This window comes from Petaurus breviceps, unplaced genomic scaffold (genome assembly GCF_028583685.1).
Source record: "Petaurus breviceps papuanus isolate PSGF00001 unplaced genomic scaffold, PetGlider_PUasm1.0 151, whole genome shotgun sequence".
NCBI lineage: Eukaryota > Metazoa > Chordata > Mammalia > Diprotodontia > Petauridae > Petaurus > Petaurus breviceps.
Window position 1 is genome coordinate 854,975 of NW_027185712.1, and position 14,444 is coordinate 869,418.

At 37.8% G+C, this 14,444-nt stretch overlaps 1 protein-coding gene across 4 annotated transcripts in view; it reads right to left on the reverse strand.

Annotated features, from left to right (window-relative positions):
- Window positions 1-1,624: 1,624 nt before the first annotated feature.
- HAUS1 (HAUS augmin like complex subunit 1) overlaps window positions 1,625-14,444 on the reverse strand; it is a 251,400-nt gene continuing 238,580 nt past the window's right edge. For 2 of the 4 annotated variants that reach the window (XM_069075389.1, XM_069075379.1), the window contains exons 6-10: window positions 11,658-11,723; window positions 10,338-10,391; window positions 5,380-5,451; window positions 4,999-5,046; window positions 1,625-1,931 (exon numbers count right to left, since the gene is read on the reverse strand). In XM_069075389.1, the coding sequence (XP_068931490.1) occupies window positions 1,851-1,931; window positions 4,999-5,046; window positions 5,380-5,451; window positions 10,338-10,391; window positions 11,658-11,723 (321 nt within the window). In that variant the 3' untranslated portion in view covers window positions 1,625-1,850. The remainder of the gene's footprint in view (window positions 1,932-4,998; window positions 5,047-5,379; window positions 5,452-10,337; window positions 10,392-11,657; window positions 11,724-14,444) is intronic. The other 2 variants (XM_069075384.1, XM_069075392.1) reach the window with 2 other exon arrangements.

A 14,444-nucleotide genomic window follows, 5' to 3' on the forward strand; every position in this document is an offset into this window, starting at 1 on the left:
ACCAATGCCTCCAAAATCATTTTTTAAATTACCCATTTTATGACTCATTTTCCTGGGCCCTTACTAAGGAAAGGATATTCATGGTGCACCAATGAGTGATAATTTTTCCACCCTCCCAAATAACAAATTTGCCATAACAAAAATGAGTGACTAAGGTAAGAATTTCAGGCATCACAGCAAGTCGTTGTAGGACATATTTTTGGTAGTGTAAAATAGCAGAACTGTCCCTAGGATACAGAAAATCATAGTGATCAACCCCAGTGCCAAAATTTTGGGTTTGTTGTAGTTCTTATTGTTTTAAACAATAAGAGAACTGAGGGAACTAAGTGACTAGTCCTGGTTCCACTGGGCAAATGGGTGAACTTGAATAAATCACTTAATCTTTGACATCAATTTCTTTATCTTTTCTGAAAAACAGATATTTCAACATCTAACAATTTAGATGGATGTTTAAGGAATAAATGAAATGTGTGAAAACACTAAAAATTATAAAGTGTTCTACAAACATAGAATATTAATATTATCACTACCCATTATCACAGGTTTAAAGAATCTAATAAGTTAAATGTACAAAGGATTTGGGAAAATAAAAGCACCATGCAAACTATTCGGTTATTATTTTTTGATAGTCGAGACTTGTGAAATTATAAATCCACCTAAGCCCTGCATCTAGAAATTATGTTCAGGCACTATGTAGAAGAACCAATAACAAAGGCCATCAGTACCTGCCTTTAAGATAATTATGTTCAAGGGATGGCCAGGTGGCTCGGCAAGTAAGAGCACCGGCCCCAGTGTCGGGATGACCTGGGGATCGAATCCCGGGCTCAGATACTTAGCACCACACTCAGAAATAACTGGCTGTGTAACCTTGAGCAAGTCACTTAACCCCAATTGCTTAAAAAAAAAAAAAGATAATTATTTTCAATAATCAGCAAGGACATAGAACAAAAATGAGACAAATATGCATCAGTATAAAACACAAAGAGTCAGAAACATAAAGCAGAAGAAATCAAATTAATCTAATAATTACTAAATTAGTAGCTTATAGAATTAATAACCAAATGTATTAAGTATAATTAGTTATGTTTAAAGAGTGTCCTGAATGATATAGTTCCTTAGAATTCAGCTAGAGTCTAGGCTTGGGTCTCTTCACTGTTTCTTCTCTCCACAAAGTACAGCATATTTATGTTCTCCTCCCTCTGACTAGAATATTTAAGCCCACCCAAATTTTCATCTACCTTTAAAGCTCAAGTCCTACCTTCCCGCATGGAAGCCTTCCCTTGCCACGGTATTATCTACAATGATATCTCATTTCTCAGAACTTGCACAGAACTTCTAACTTATCGCCTATAAGTTAGTATACTTTGTCATAATTATTCTCTAGTAGTGTCTCCAGTGTATACTTTATTACTTTTCTCAAGATTACAGATTCTTTGCAGGTTCCCAGGAACCTTGCATAGCAAGGCCACTTGCACTGGAAGCATAGATAATCTTGTATCCTCCCATCACATCTATCTAGATAACTCTTGGTTTTCATTTTTGTTGAATCAATTTATTTAAGAGGAAAGATGATAGCTCCCATAATATTTACCTAGTGGATGAAATAAAGGATACCAAACTTCCGAACTGTTAAGCATATCAGCATATAAAACTGACAACCAAGATAACAGTTTATTTTCAGTTTAAAGAAATATGTATTTGGATACAAAAAGGCAATACATATGGGATTTTTTTTTTTTATAAATAAGGACACTATCATTTCATGCAAAGAACACGTGAGTAAGGGATTAGGGAATGTGGACAAAAAGTACACTCAAAAAATTTAAGTCCTTTTCCATTCACTTTACTCTTTAGGTAAATCGACGCTGACTTTGATCGGGTAACAATTCCATCATGTCCACCTTCTTTGTGAGCTCAGCATCCATGGAATTCTAAAGGAAGAAAGTATGTTAGTACATAGGATTCATGAATATGTTTTAATTTCCTATCTTTACTCCTCCCTAATTATTTTAAACCAAAGGAGGTTAAGAAAAAAAAGTACATTAAGTTCTGGTAAACAAATAACATGAATATTTTCAGACATTTCCTGATCTGTCCCTCAAAAGCTTTAGAATGTATATAGGATGTCAGAAAGTTAACAATAATATGAACAGTAATTAAGACATTTCCCATCATTAATATGTTCCTTCAACTAACCCCTTGCTTCCCTCATTCCTATTAGAAGCTATGAATACACAACTCTAGTTCTGCTCCCTCTTCACTAGTTTCATTCCTACCTTCCTTAGCCATCTGCTCTCCAGACCCACTCCAACTCTGTTTACCTTCCTAATGTACTGGTCCCTTCTACTGTTTCCAAAGGATCACTCACTTTATTGTAAGCTATGTATCCTTGATATTTTTTTTTGTCTTTTTGGAAGGGGGAAGGAAGGGCAATTGGGGTTAAGTGACTTGCCCAAGGTCACACAGTTAGTGTTCAGTGTCTGAGGCCAGATTTGAACTTAGATCCTCTTGACTCCAGGGCCGGTGCTCTATTCACTACGCCACCTAGCTGCCTCTATCCTTAAATTTTTTTTTTGGCCTTTTGGAGGGCAATTGGGGTTAAGCAACCTGCCCAAGGTTACACGGCTATTTTGTTTGTGTGTGTGGGTTTTAAGTGTCTGAGGCCAGACCCGAACATGGGTCCTCCTGACTCTGGGGCTGGCACTTTACTCACTGCACTACCTAGCCGCCCTATCCTTAATATTTTTAACAGGCACTTGTTTCACCTCCTAGTTTTCATTGAAAACTACCTTTTCTATGGTGAAACCACATTTCCCTTGTAAACCTCCCACGGGGGATGTTTTTTCTTTTATTCGTAACCTCCTAAGAGGAATTCATATAACCCATTTTTCATTGCTATTTCCAGACCACAGATGCGCTACCATTCCTTAATATTATCTTGAAATTCATACCATCTATTTATACCACCTCTTCCCATCCTTACTGTTGTCATCTGAACAACCAAGTCACATTCCCACCTTCCTTAATGATCAGCATCTGTCTCAGAGTCTATGCCTTCCCTCCCATTGTCTTCATTCTCTAAGAACAGCAATGGGGCAGCTAGGTGGCAGCAGAATGAATAGAGAACCAGCCCTGAAGTCAGGAGGACCTGGGTTCAAATCTGACCTCAGACACTTACTAGCTGTGTGTCCCTTAGCAAGTCACTTAACATGGATTGCCTCACCCCCAAAAAAAGAGCAGCATTCCAAAGAAAAGGAAAACCCGTTATACTATGTGTGGGAAAAAAAAGGAAAACACGTTATACTATGTTATAACACACGTTATACCATGTGTGACTAACGGCAAGTAGGCCAGTTTGACTGGACCATAGCAAAGTGTGAAGAATAATAATTAATATAAAAGAATTCTTAAAGGCAGATTGGAGCCAGATTAATGGCTTTAAATCACAATCAGAGAAGTTTGTGTTCTATTCTAAAAGCAACAGGGAACTATCTTGGGGAGCCTTTTGAACAGTGGACTGACATAATCAGATCTGTGCTTTAGGAATCTTACTTTGGCAACTGTGTAGAAGATGGATTAGAAAAGGAAAAATTTGAGGCAGGGAGATCAGTTAGGGAGGAGATAATAGTGATGATAGCTGCCATTTATATAGCACCTACTGTGTGCCAGTCACTGTACTAAGCACTTCATAAATATTATCTCATTTGGTTCTCAAAACCAAACTGTGGGAGACAGGGGCTATTATTATCCCCAGTTTTACAGGTGAGGAAACTTGAGGCAAACAAGGTTAGGTGACCTGCCCAGGGTCACACAGCTAGTGTCTGAGTTGGGACATGAGCTCAGAATTTCCTGACTCCAGGCCTGGTGCTCTCCCAGCTGGGCCACCAATACAATGAAGAACAGGTTAGTCCAAGTGAGAGATGATAAAGGCCTGAACCATAGCAACCACTGAATAAAGAGAAGGGAAAAGAGGTTGTGGACTAGGAAAGGAGTAATGAAAGAAGAAATAAGATAACCTGATAATGACTGGCTATAGGTCATGAGGGAGAATGAGGAGTAAGGAGGGGACAATCTAATCCTATACCACATTCAAGGTAAACTGAATTGCATTTTTCCTATCTCTGGCTTTAGCTCCTTCCATTCCCTATGCCTTGGATACCTTTCCTCTTCTTTCCCTATCTTCACCTATTAAAAATCACATATATCCTTCAATGATTAGCTCAAATGCTACTTCCTCCATTAAGTCTTGTCTGATGTTCTCAATGAGAAGTAAGCTGGCTTTCTTTCTTTGGAACGAACGGTACTTTCAGAGGATAAAATAATTATGGGTTTAGAGTTAGCAGGGGCCTTAGAGACCATTTAATTTAAATCCTTCATTTTATAGATGAAGAAACTAATTTGCTAGAATATACGTTTAAGTGACTGGTCTCCAGGGTCACACAGCTAGTGCATATCTGAGGCAGGATGTGAACCCACGTCTTCCTGACCCCAAGTCCAGCCTCCTAACCAGTATACCTCCAATTCCTATAGCTAACCTACCTACAATTTACTCATGTCCTGTATCATAGTTAAGCATATCTTACCTTCCCCATTAGATTATAAGCTTCTTGAAGGCAACATGGCATAATGGATAGGGACACTAGAGTTAGTGTAGGAGTTAGGGAGATATAGATTCAAATCCTTTCTCAAATACATATTAGCTATATGACCTTAACCAAGTCTTTTCCCCTGTCTGTGCCTTAGTTTCATATCAGTAAAATGAGGAAGTTGGACTTGATGACCTCTAAGGCCCCTTCTAGCTCTAAATCTACAAACCATTCATCTTATAATCATCCTTGCATCTTCCTTAGCACCAAGTACAGTGACCTGTACATAGTTATTAGTTGCTCAAAAAATGTTTGTTGAATAACAAAAGAATATGTGTGTGGGGGAAATACTTAGATGGAACTTTAGTGAACACCACGGTGCCACAATTAGAGACTGAATTAAGTTACATACCAGTTCTCGCTTTGCTTCTTCTATTTTCACTTGAGCAAGAGAAGGATTCTTTTAAAGAGGGGGAAAAAAAGGTACACATTAAATAAAAGGGAATTTCTCAAGATATGATAAATCTTAACATAGTCTCTTTAAACAAGTAAAAATGAGGGAATTTTTTTTAGTTTTATGAATCTTCTTCAAAGGAAACTTAGTGAGTATACTCAGAAAACATACCAAGTTAAGAAACAACAGTGGTTTAGCCAAATGGGAAACACCTGTACTTCCCCATTAGAAGATTCTGGTAGTGAAACTAAACTCCCAGATATATGCCCATTATTTCCAAGACATGAAACTTTGGGACATGAAATATTTTTTAAGGTCGTAACACACTGTAATAAATACCGGCATTAAATCTAAATAGGATTCCAATTTCTTCTTCAAAGGTGCAGTCTGTTGTTTTAGCTCAGCCAGTTTCTAAGGAAATAACAGAAGCAAATTACCAAAGAGCAACAGACTGATAAAGAGATTTAAAGCTCAAAAAAGACACAGCTAATATAACCAAGCTTTAAAATTAACTGGAAAGAAAAACTATCAATGAAAACAGCAATTTTGCAAATAGTTTAAAAGAGGAAACTTATACATCCAACATCAAAAGAGAATAGTAGTCACACATGGGCTACATAATCTGAAAAAGGAGTGTAATGAGGGAAACAGTCAAAATCCCAACTGTATGATATCTAGGAAATATGAACTTCAGTGCCAAGTAAGTAAAATGACAAAGAAAAGGACAGCTAAGGTTCAGAAGAACTACAAGACACATATATACAACACTGAGAGAGAGGGAGGAGGAGAGGAAGACAGAGAGAGAGAGAGAGAGAGAGAGAGAGAAAGTTAGCCTTTAGAGTTGGAAATGTAAACTAAGCCTAGCCAAAAAAGTGAAAATGAAGTACATGTCCATCACTTGTGGGAAGAACTAATATAATGGAATATTATTGCACTGTAAGAAAAGGAGAGTATGAAGAATAAAGAAAAATTTGCATAAACTGATGCAGATTAAAGAGAGCAAAACAAAGAGAACATACACAATGACTGCCATAATGTAAAGGACAACACTGAGATATATCAGAACTATGATCAATGCAATGACAAATCTTGACTCCAGATCAGCATGAATAGGTACAGAATGTGGGACACATTACCAGGCATGGCGAATGTGTTGGTTTACTTCATTTAATTATAGTTCTTTGTTATGAAGGAGGGTTGCATGGGGATTGAGAGAGATTGGGAAGCAACAGTGGTGACTTTAAAAGCATCAATAAAAGGAAGTAAAAGCAGGACCTCCACTGGGCTACGGCTTCCATCTTCCCCAATCCATGTATAAGGGGACTCTAAACAAACTTTGGAGCTGCAGAAGCCACATAATGACACAGAGAAGCTAACCTCTCGCTGAGGACAGCCCGGCAGGAATCCAGCACAGCGCTCTGGGAGCCCGAGCCCAGCCCCACACGGAGGCTTTAGCCCCAGGGCAGGCCTGACCAGCTGCTGGCCTGAGGGACTCCAGATCAGCAGCAGCTGTGGCCATTTCCAGATTTATCAACACACATGCGAAGGACAAAGTGAGAGGTCAGTGCAGTCTGGACTTTGGGACCCAGTAAGTGGGAGTGCGTGGCTTTTGCCCCCAGGGAGAGAAGCCACTGAGACTCTGGCACAGCCAGCCAGCGCCATGTGGCAGCTTCAGCTCCTGGCCTGCAGAGTGTAGGGAGACCAAGCACCAGTCTGAGGGGTAATCACTCTTGCTTTAACCTGCTTGGATCTGAATTGCAGTCTAGGGTGGAGGTCCTAGGGTGTGTTTCCAGCTTGCCAGAGTGTGTGGAGACTTCAGAGAGGGCACCCATCTAATACCTACGGCAGCTGAGAAAACCCCAGTGTTTGGGATGAAAGCTCCCCTCTCTGGTGGCAGAGTCCTACTGTAGCAAAAAAACCCAGGGGTCAGGTGACTGAGCGGCGACATGACCAGGCAAAGGAAACAAAGCAGAAAGAAGATTCCAACATTACACTCCTATTTTGGGGAAAAAAAGGAGCAAAGGGGAACAGGAGGAAGACAGTGAAGTCAGAATTCCTGCACCAAAAGCTTCTAAGGAAAATACGAGCTGATTACAGGCCACAGAGGACCTTAAGAAGCAGATAAGAGAAGTGGAGGAAAAATTGGGAAGAGAAATGAGAACAATGCAAGAAAATTACAAAATGAGAGTCAACAGCCTGACTGAGGAAAATACTACCTTAAAAAATAGACTAACTCAAATGGCAAAAAAGGCTCAAAAAGGCAATGATGAGAATGCCTTAAAAAGCCAAATTTGCCAGATGGAAAAAGAATCTCAAAAGCTCCATGAGGAGAATCATTGCTTCAGAATTAGATTGGAGCAAATGGAAGCTAATGATTTTATGAGAAATCAAGATGCTGTTAAACAGATCCAAACAAATGAAAGAATAGAAGGCAACGTGAAATATCTCATGGGACAAAACCACTGACCTGGAAATTAGATCCAGGAGAGATAATTTAAAAATTATTGGACTACCTGAAAGCCATGATCAAAGTAAGAACCTAGAAATCATCCTCCAGGAAGTTCTCAAAGAAAACTGCCCTGATGTTTTAGAACCAGAGGGCAAAATCGAGGTTGAAAGAATCCACCAATCACCCCCTGAAAAAGATCCCAAAAACAAAACTCCTAGGAATAATACAGCCAGTTTCCAGAATTCCCAGATTAAGGAGAGAATATTACAAGCAGCCAGGAAGAAACAATTTGAATACTGTGGAAACACAATCAGGATAACCCAGGATCTGGCAGCTTCTACACTGAGGGCCCGAAGGGCTTGGAATATGATGTTCTGGAGGTCAAGAAGCTGGGATTAAAACCAAGAGTCACCTACCCAGCAAAACTGAGTATCCTGTTTCAGGGGAAAATATTGCCATTCAGTGGAATAGAGGACTTTCAAGCATTCTTGCTGAAAAACCATAGTTGAATAGAAAATTTGACATTCACATACAAGAAGCAAGAGAAGGATGAGAAGGTAAACAGGGAAAAAAAAAATCATAAGGAACTTATCAAAGTTGAACTATTAACATTCCTACATGGAAAAACAACAATTGTAACTGATGAAACTTTTTTCAGTAGTTGAAGGGAATAGAAATATATATATGTCTATATATGAGGGTATGAGGGCATATGAATACATATGTGAATGTGTATATATATGTTTATAGGTATACATAGATAGAGGGCACAGGACCAATTTAACAGGAAGGGATGATACTTAAAAGGTAAAATTAAAGGTGAGAGAGGAATATAATGAGGAGATGGGGAGAGACAAAATGGGGTAAACTATCTCATATAGAAGAGGCAAGGGAAAATGGTTAAAATGGAAGGGAAGAATAGGAAGGCAAAAGGGAATGGGTCAACCTTATTCCCACTGAATTTGGCTTGAGGAGGGAATGAAATACACACTAAATAGGGTACCTCACCCTCCAGGAGAGTAGGGGGGGAAGGGGATGAGAGGAGAATGATGGAAGGGAGGGCAGGCTGGGGGCGGAGGGAAGTTGGAAGCATCCACTTTTGAAAAGGGATGGGATCAAAGTAGAGAATAGAACAAGTGGGAGGTGGGATAGGAGGGAGGGAAATATAGTCAGTCTTTTACAATATATCTACTATGTTATTGTTTTGCATTAGCCACACAAGTACAACCTATACTGAAATGCTTATCTTTCCAATAAGGGTTGGAGACAAGGGAGGAAGGGAATGAATCTGGAATTCAAAGTTTTCAAATCAAATATTCAAATATATATATATATATATATATACTATTATTAATACTATTTTACATGTAATTGGGAAATAAGATATATAGGCACTGGGGCATAGAGATCCACTGGAAAAGTCGAAAGGGGTGTGGGAGAAAATATGGGAGAGAGCAGATTGGAGGAGGGGATATATACTGCAGGACTGCTATTTTGGGACAGTGGATAGGGGAAAAACAGGGAGAAAATTTGTAACTCAAAATCTGGTAGAAATGAATGATGTAAAATCAGAAGTTAATAAAGCATTTGAAAAAAAAGCATCAATAAAACCTTTTTAAAAATAACAATAAATAGGGGTGGCCAGGTAGCACAGAGAGTAAGAGCACCCGCCCCAGTGTCGGGATGACCTGGGGATCAAATCATACTTAGCACCATGCCCAGAAATCACTGGCCTTGTAACCTTGAGCAAGTTACTTAACCCCAATTGCTTTAAAAAAAAACCAATAAATAAATAAAATGAATCCCAGTCGATTAAGAGCAAAACAAATAGTAAAGAATTATACAATATAAGTGGAACTACAAAGAAGAAATAAAGAAAATAGGAAAACTATTGACAAGTTAATAAACATTCAAAGATGATTTCATCAAAAAGACACACTGTAAAGAATAAACAAAAATAGCACTAGCAAAAAGTTATCCTAAAAGCATACAGGTAAACAGATACAAAGTGAACCAAAGATTTCAGATATAGTTCACATTCTTCCACTCAAAAACAAGAAGACTACCCTAAAAAAATGAGATGTGGAGAATCACAAGACTCGATTCCAAAACAGCTGGATGCAACAAAGGCAGCTAGGTGGTACAGTACATAAAGCACTGGGCCTGAAGTGTGGAAGGCTTTGAGTTCAAATACAGCTTCAAACTTATTAGCTGTGTGACCCTGAGCAAGTTATTTAATGCTCTCTTTGCCTCACTTCCCTCAAATGTAAAAGGGAGATAATAAAAGTACCTCCCCCTCATAGAGCTGTTGGGAAGATCAAATTAGACAGTATTTGTAAAATGCTTATGTAGCACAAGGCCTAGCTCATAGTAGGTGCTAGATAAATGGCTTTTTTTTCCCTTTCTTTCCCCTCTTCCACCTCTAGATCCTTTTATCTGGAATGGTCTTGGGACATTTGGTAATGAAAATTCTAGCTCTCCTCCATGCTGAGAGGCAGGGACTCCAAGGACTTTACTGCCAAATTAGACATGGTCAAAAAATTTTTTTGTGTTATTGAGAACTTGTAGAATATCAAAAAAAATCAGCATTTCCATGTATAAAAACTATTAATTATTGTGAAGGATAAACAAAAGAAATCAAAACTTTAAAAAAATACTACAGAAAAAGTACTTATTTTTATAATAGTTAGAAGCAACATTTTCTTTTTAAAATTTATATTTATACCTCTTGTTTTCATATCCCCTTCATTTCCAAATATAACCCCACTACCCACCCAAGTGAGATATCTCTTATTTATAACAAACAATAAAAAGAGCTGAAACTTCTGAAGAGTTCAATAAAACTAACCAACATTTCCATGGAGTCTGACAGTAAATATAATGTTTCCATAGTCTCGCACCTCTGTAAAGAAGGGAGAGGAGTGCATTTTTTCATCTCTTCTTCAGAGTTAATGAAGGACATTATAACAGAATTAAGTTTCAGGAATAAAACTTATTAAAACAAAAATAGGAAGACAAAGTGGCTATATGAACTGTATAAAATTCTTTCCCTTCTGGCTATAGTTTAAAATATAAAGTTCAACTCATTTTTTAAAATAAAAAAATCACAACTACCTTTTTAAAAAGTTTAAAAGTTCCTTTTATTTTTTTTTTTACATCCATTGCACTTTTATTACTTTTCATTTTTCTTTGATCTTTTGGGGGACCTAGCAGTGGTATCACTGGGCTGAACAAGGGTATGTACAATAACTTTTGGCGTATAGTTTCAAATTTTTTTCCAGAATGGTTGTACCCCTTCAAAGCTCCACCAAAAAATAGGGTGGAACCTCAGAGTAGCTTTAATTTGCCTATCTCTAATTATTAGTGACTTAGAACATTTTTTTTCATGATTACAGGTAGATTGGATTTCTTCCCTTGAGAACTGTCAAGACACTATTTAGAGAGACAGAGAGAAGGCATTAATCTGTACAACCTAAGAAGAAGAAAAGGCTTTAGGATACAGAGCTGAGAGTCCTAAGCATAGAAATAAGAATATATTCTCTAGGGACAGTCCCATTAGGAACATAGGGGATGGGGGACAACCCAATCTAAATTCTTCCAGAGTTCCCAACAGTCATGATCTTTGAGAAGCACTAGCCTAAATAAGTACGGAAAGAGGCTTAGTATTTTCATACACAGACAATGTTTATTTGTTTTGTTTGAATATACTTATTTCTTACAAGAGACAATACCATTAGGTATCTGGGGAAAGTCATTCAGAAGTAACAGTTATATATCCTTTTTTAAAGTCTTACTAAATTTTTTTTGGGGGGAGCGGCTAGGTGGCATAGTGAACGGAGCACCACCCTGGAGTCAGGAGGACCCGAGTTCAAATCCAGCCTCAGACACAGCACAAAAACTAAACGTGTGACCTTCAGCAAGTCACTTAACCCCAATCGCCCTCCAAAAAGCAAAGCTTTTTTTAAGCGACTTGCCCAAGATCACATGGCTAGTTTCTGTGTTGTGTCTGAGGCCGGATTATTAAACATTTTTAAAAGAAGGCAAAAATAAACAGCATTTTAAAAGGAATCAAGTTTCATTCAAATCAAGTAACATGCTTTAAAGAGCCATGTTAAATCCTCAGATTATTCAAGAAACAGAAGATTCAGTTAGGTGAAAAGCAGCTCACCTCTGAAAGTGACATTAGTGACTGATGAGACAGAGAAGCATCCATCCCTCGAGCTGAAAGTTGCTCCTATAAAAAAAAAACAAAGAATATAAAATTCATAACAATTATTTTTCAACTGAAGATGCTGCTATAAATTTTAGTAGTATAAGCTTTAGTGAATCTAAGCCATAAGCCAGAGACAAAAGTACTATCCTATTCATATACTCAACTACCTTTATCTATTCATTAATAATACATACCCTAACATATAGGATACAGCATTTGCCAACATAAAGATGAACAGCTCCTGTTATATTTTGTTCCATAAAGGAAATTTAGTGACAATGAAAATCCCACTGCTTTAAGGAAACTATCAGAGAAACATAATTATAAAGATGCACCTCATGGCTCAAATCCATTAATGAAAAACAATGCCCAGAAGGACTCCCCTACTAAGAAGCCAATAAGATTTTCTTTGATACCTAGCAGATAAGTAGTGATCCCATCCTATGGACTAATAAAAGCAAGTGTCCTAAATGAAAATAGTAAGACTACTGAGAAAGTAAACTTTGAAAAGTCATGAGCATGAAAAACAGGGCTCTGAATAAAGAAAATCTGGAAATAACTATTAATCTGATTAATCCCTAAGGGTAACCAGTGAGTCTATTATATGGTCACACTGATTTAAAAATAATTCACTAAGTAAGCAGGACAAGTGAACTAAGGAACATTTAAAGACCAATGGAGCAGAACAAGAAAATTAAGTCTTTTCCATTTCAATTATCTACACTTAGGATGGTCTGCCTGCTCTTCTTATATCATATTTATTAATCTCATGGGCTGAACCAAATATAAAACCTCACAAACACCAAATACAATAGTTAATTTGGAGGAGTCAAAGAATCTATGAAAAAGTTCACCACTCACTTCTGAGAAGTCTGTTTCTTTTCAGGGTTTGGTGGGGCCTACCAAAGTTAGTTCATAATAAGTCAATAGATTAATTCAAAACCAAGAAAAGGCAGTCTTCAACACAAGCAGATCATTTAAGTATCAATAATGAGAAAAAGGCTGAGCCATCATTGCATTCATTTATGATTTAAAATAAATGAAAAACCTTGAAAAGAGAGATATTTAAGATTCTTATATCAAAACTTCCACATTAAAACAAGAGTAGAAATGGGAACTATACATTTGTATAATATTAGCAAAAACTGCATTGGAGGAATTTGAAGAACATCACCTTTTCTCTATTTTTGATAGGTCAAAGAATTAATTTGTTAATGTTAGTACTTGGCTATACTTTCCCTTCCTTGTAGCTCTGATTATTAATAGTTCGATCTAGTCTTGAATTCCTTTCTGCCCTTTCCTATTATTGTACACTTCAAACCCAGGAATATTCACTCTACTCACTTCCTCTGGTCCTTAAATGATGCTTTTTGTTCAGTCACGTTCAACTCTTTGTGACTCCATTATGGGGTTTTCCAGGCAAAGATACTGGAATGGTTTGCCATTTCCTTCTCCAGTTGATTAAGGCAAACACACATTAAGTAATCTGTCCAGGGCCACATAGCTAGTAAGTGTCTGAGGCCACATCTGAATTCAGGTCTTTCTGACTCCAGGCCCAATGCTCTATCCACTGAGTCATCCAGCTCCCTAAATGCTGCTTTACAGAGTCTGAGTTAACTGGATCCCCTATTAATTTATTTTACCCGATCTCAATCTGGCCCTCACTACAGCAAGGCAAGTCCTTATCTTCTTTCCAAAAAATGTTTACTTCAAAACCTATTCTTTTATTCTCATTCTTCCCTCACCCCCTTTCTTAGTTGAGGATCTGTTCTTACTTTTCTAAGCAAAAAAGTCATTCGCTATGAGTTCCCTTTTCTCTCCTTCTGTGCATCTCATCACCCCTTAAAATTATCCCCCATTCTCTCCTATATTACTACCTTATCTGACTGTAAGGTAGCTGTTCTCTTTAACAAGGTCAATACCAATCCATATGCCTTTGATCCCATCCCCTCCCATCTTTTCCAGCAGATTGCCTCCACTATTATCTCCTCTTTCACTAACTATGAATCTTCCCCTAGCCGCTGGTTCCTTTCCTGCTGCCTATAAACACATCCAAGTCCTTGTCATATTTACAACACATTCGCTAGACCTGATTATCCCTTTTATCAAATATCTGTGCCTCCAGTTCCTTTCCTCTTTTCTAAACTCTTAGGAGCAATTTAGCTTAATTTCATCTTACATCAGACAGATGATCATGATACCCCCCAGCTCAATAACCTCCAATGGCTCCCTATTACCACTAAGGCCAAATATAGGCGCTTTTTGGCATTTCAAGTACTGTACATGTTGTTTGGCCCCTCCACATTCTCTGACCTAACCACACTGGCTGCTCCCATGCTTAGAATGCTTCTGCTTTTTAGAATCCCTGGTTTTTTTCAAGACTCAGCTCAAAAACTACTTTCTACAGACCTGTATCTTCCCTCTCAGGTTACCTCACATTTACTCTGAATATAATTTTGGTAGATGCACATCTCATATATTAGAATGTAAGCTTCTTCAAGACAAGAACTGTTCTTGCCTCTATTTTTTTTAAGTCTGTAGCATTTGCCAGAGTGCTTGGGACAGAGTACACATGTAGGAAATCTTTGACTGGAATTAGTCAAACAAATAATAAATCACTGCCTGACTGGAAGATATGTGCCTCAGTAGAGTGCCTCAAGAATCTGTTCTTGGCCCTCAGACGTTTAATATTTTTATCAATGATTTGGATAAAGGTAAAAGTAGAATGTATATCAAATCTAC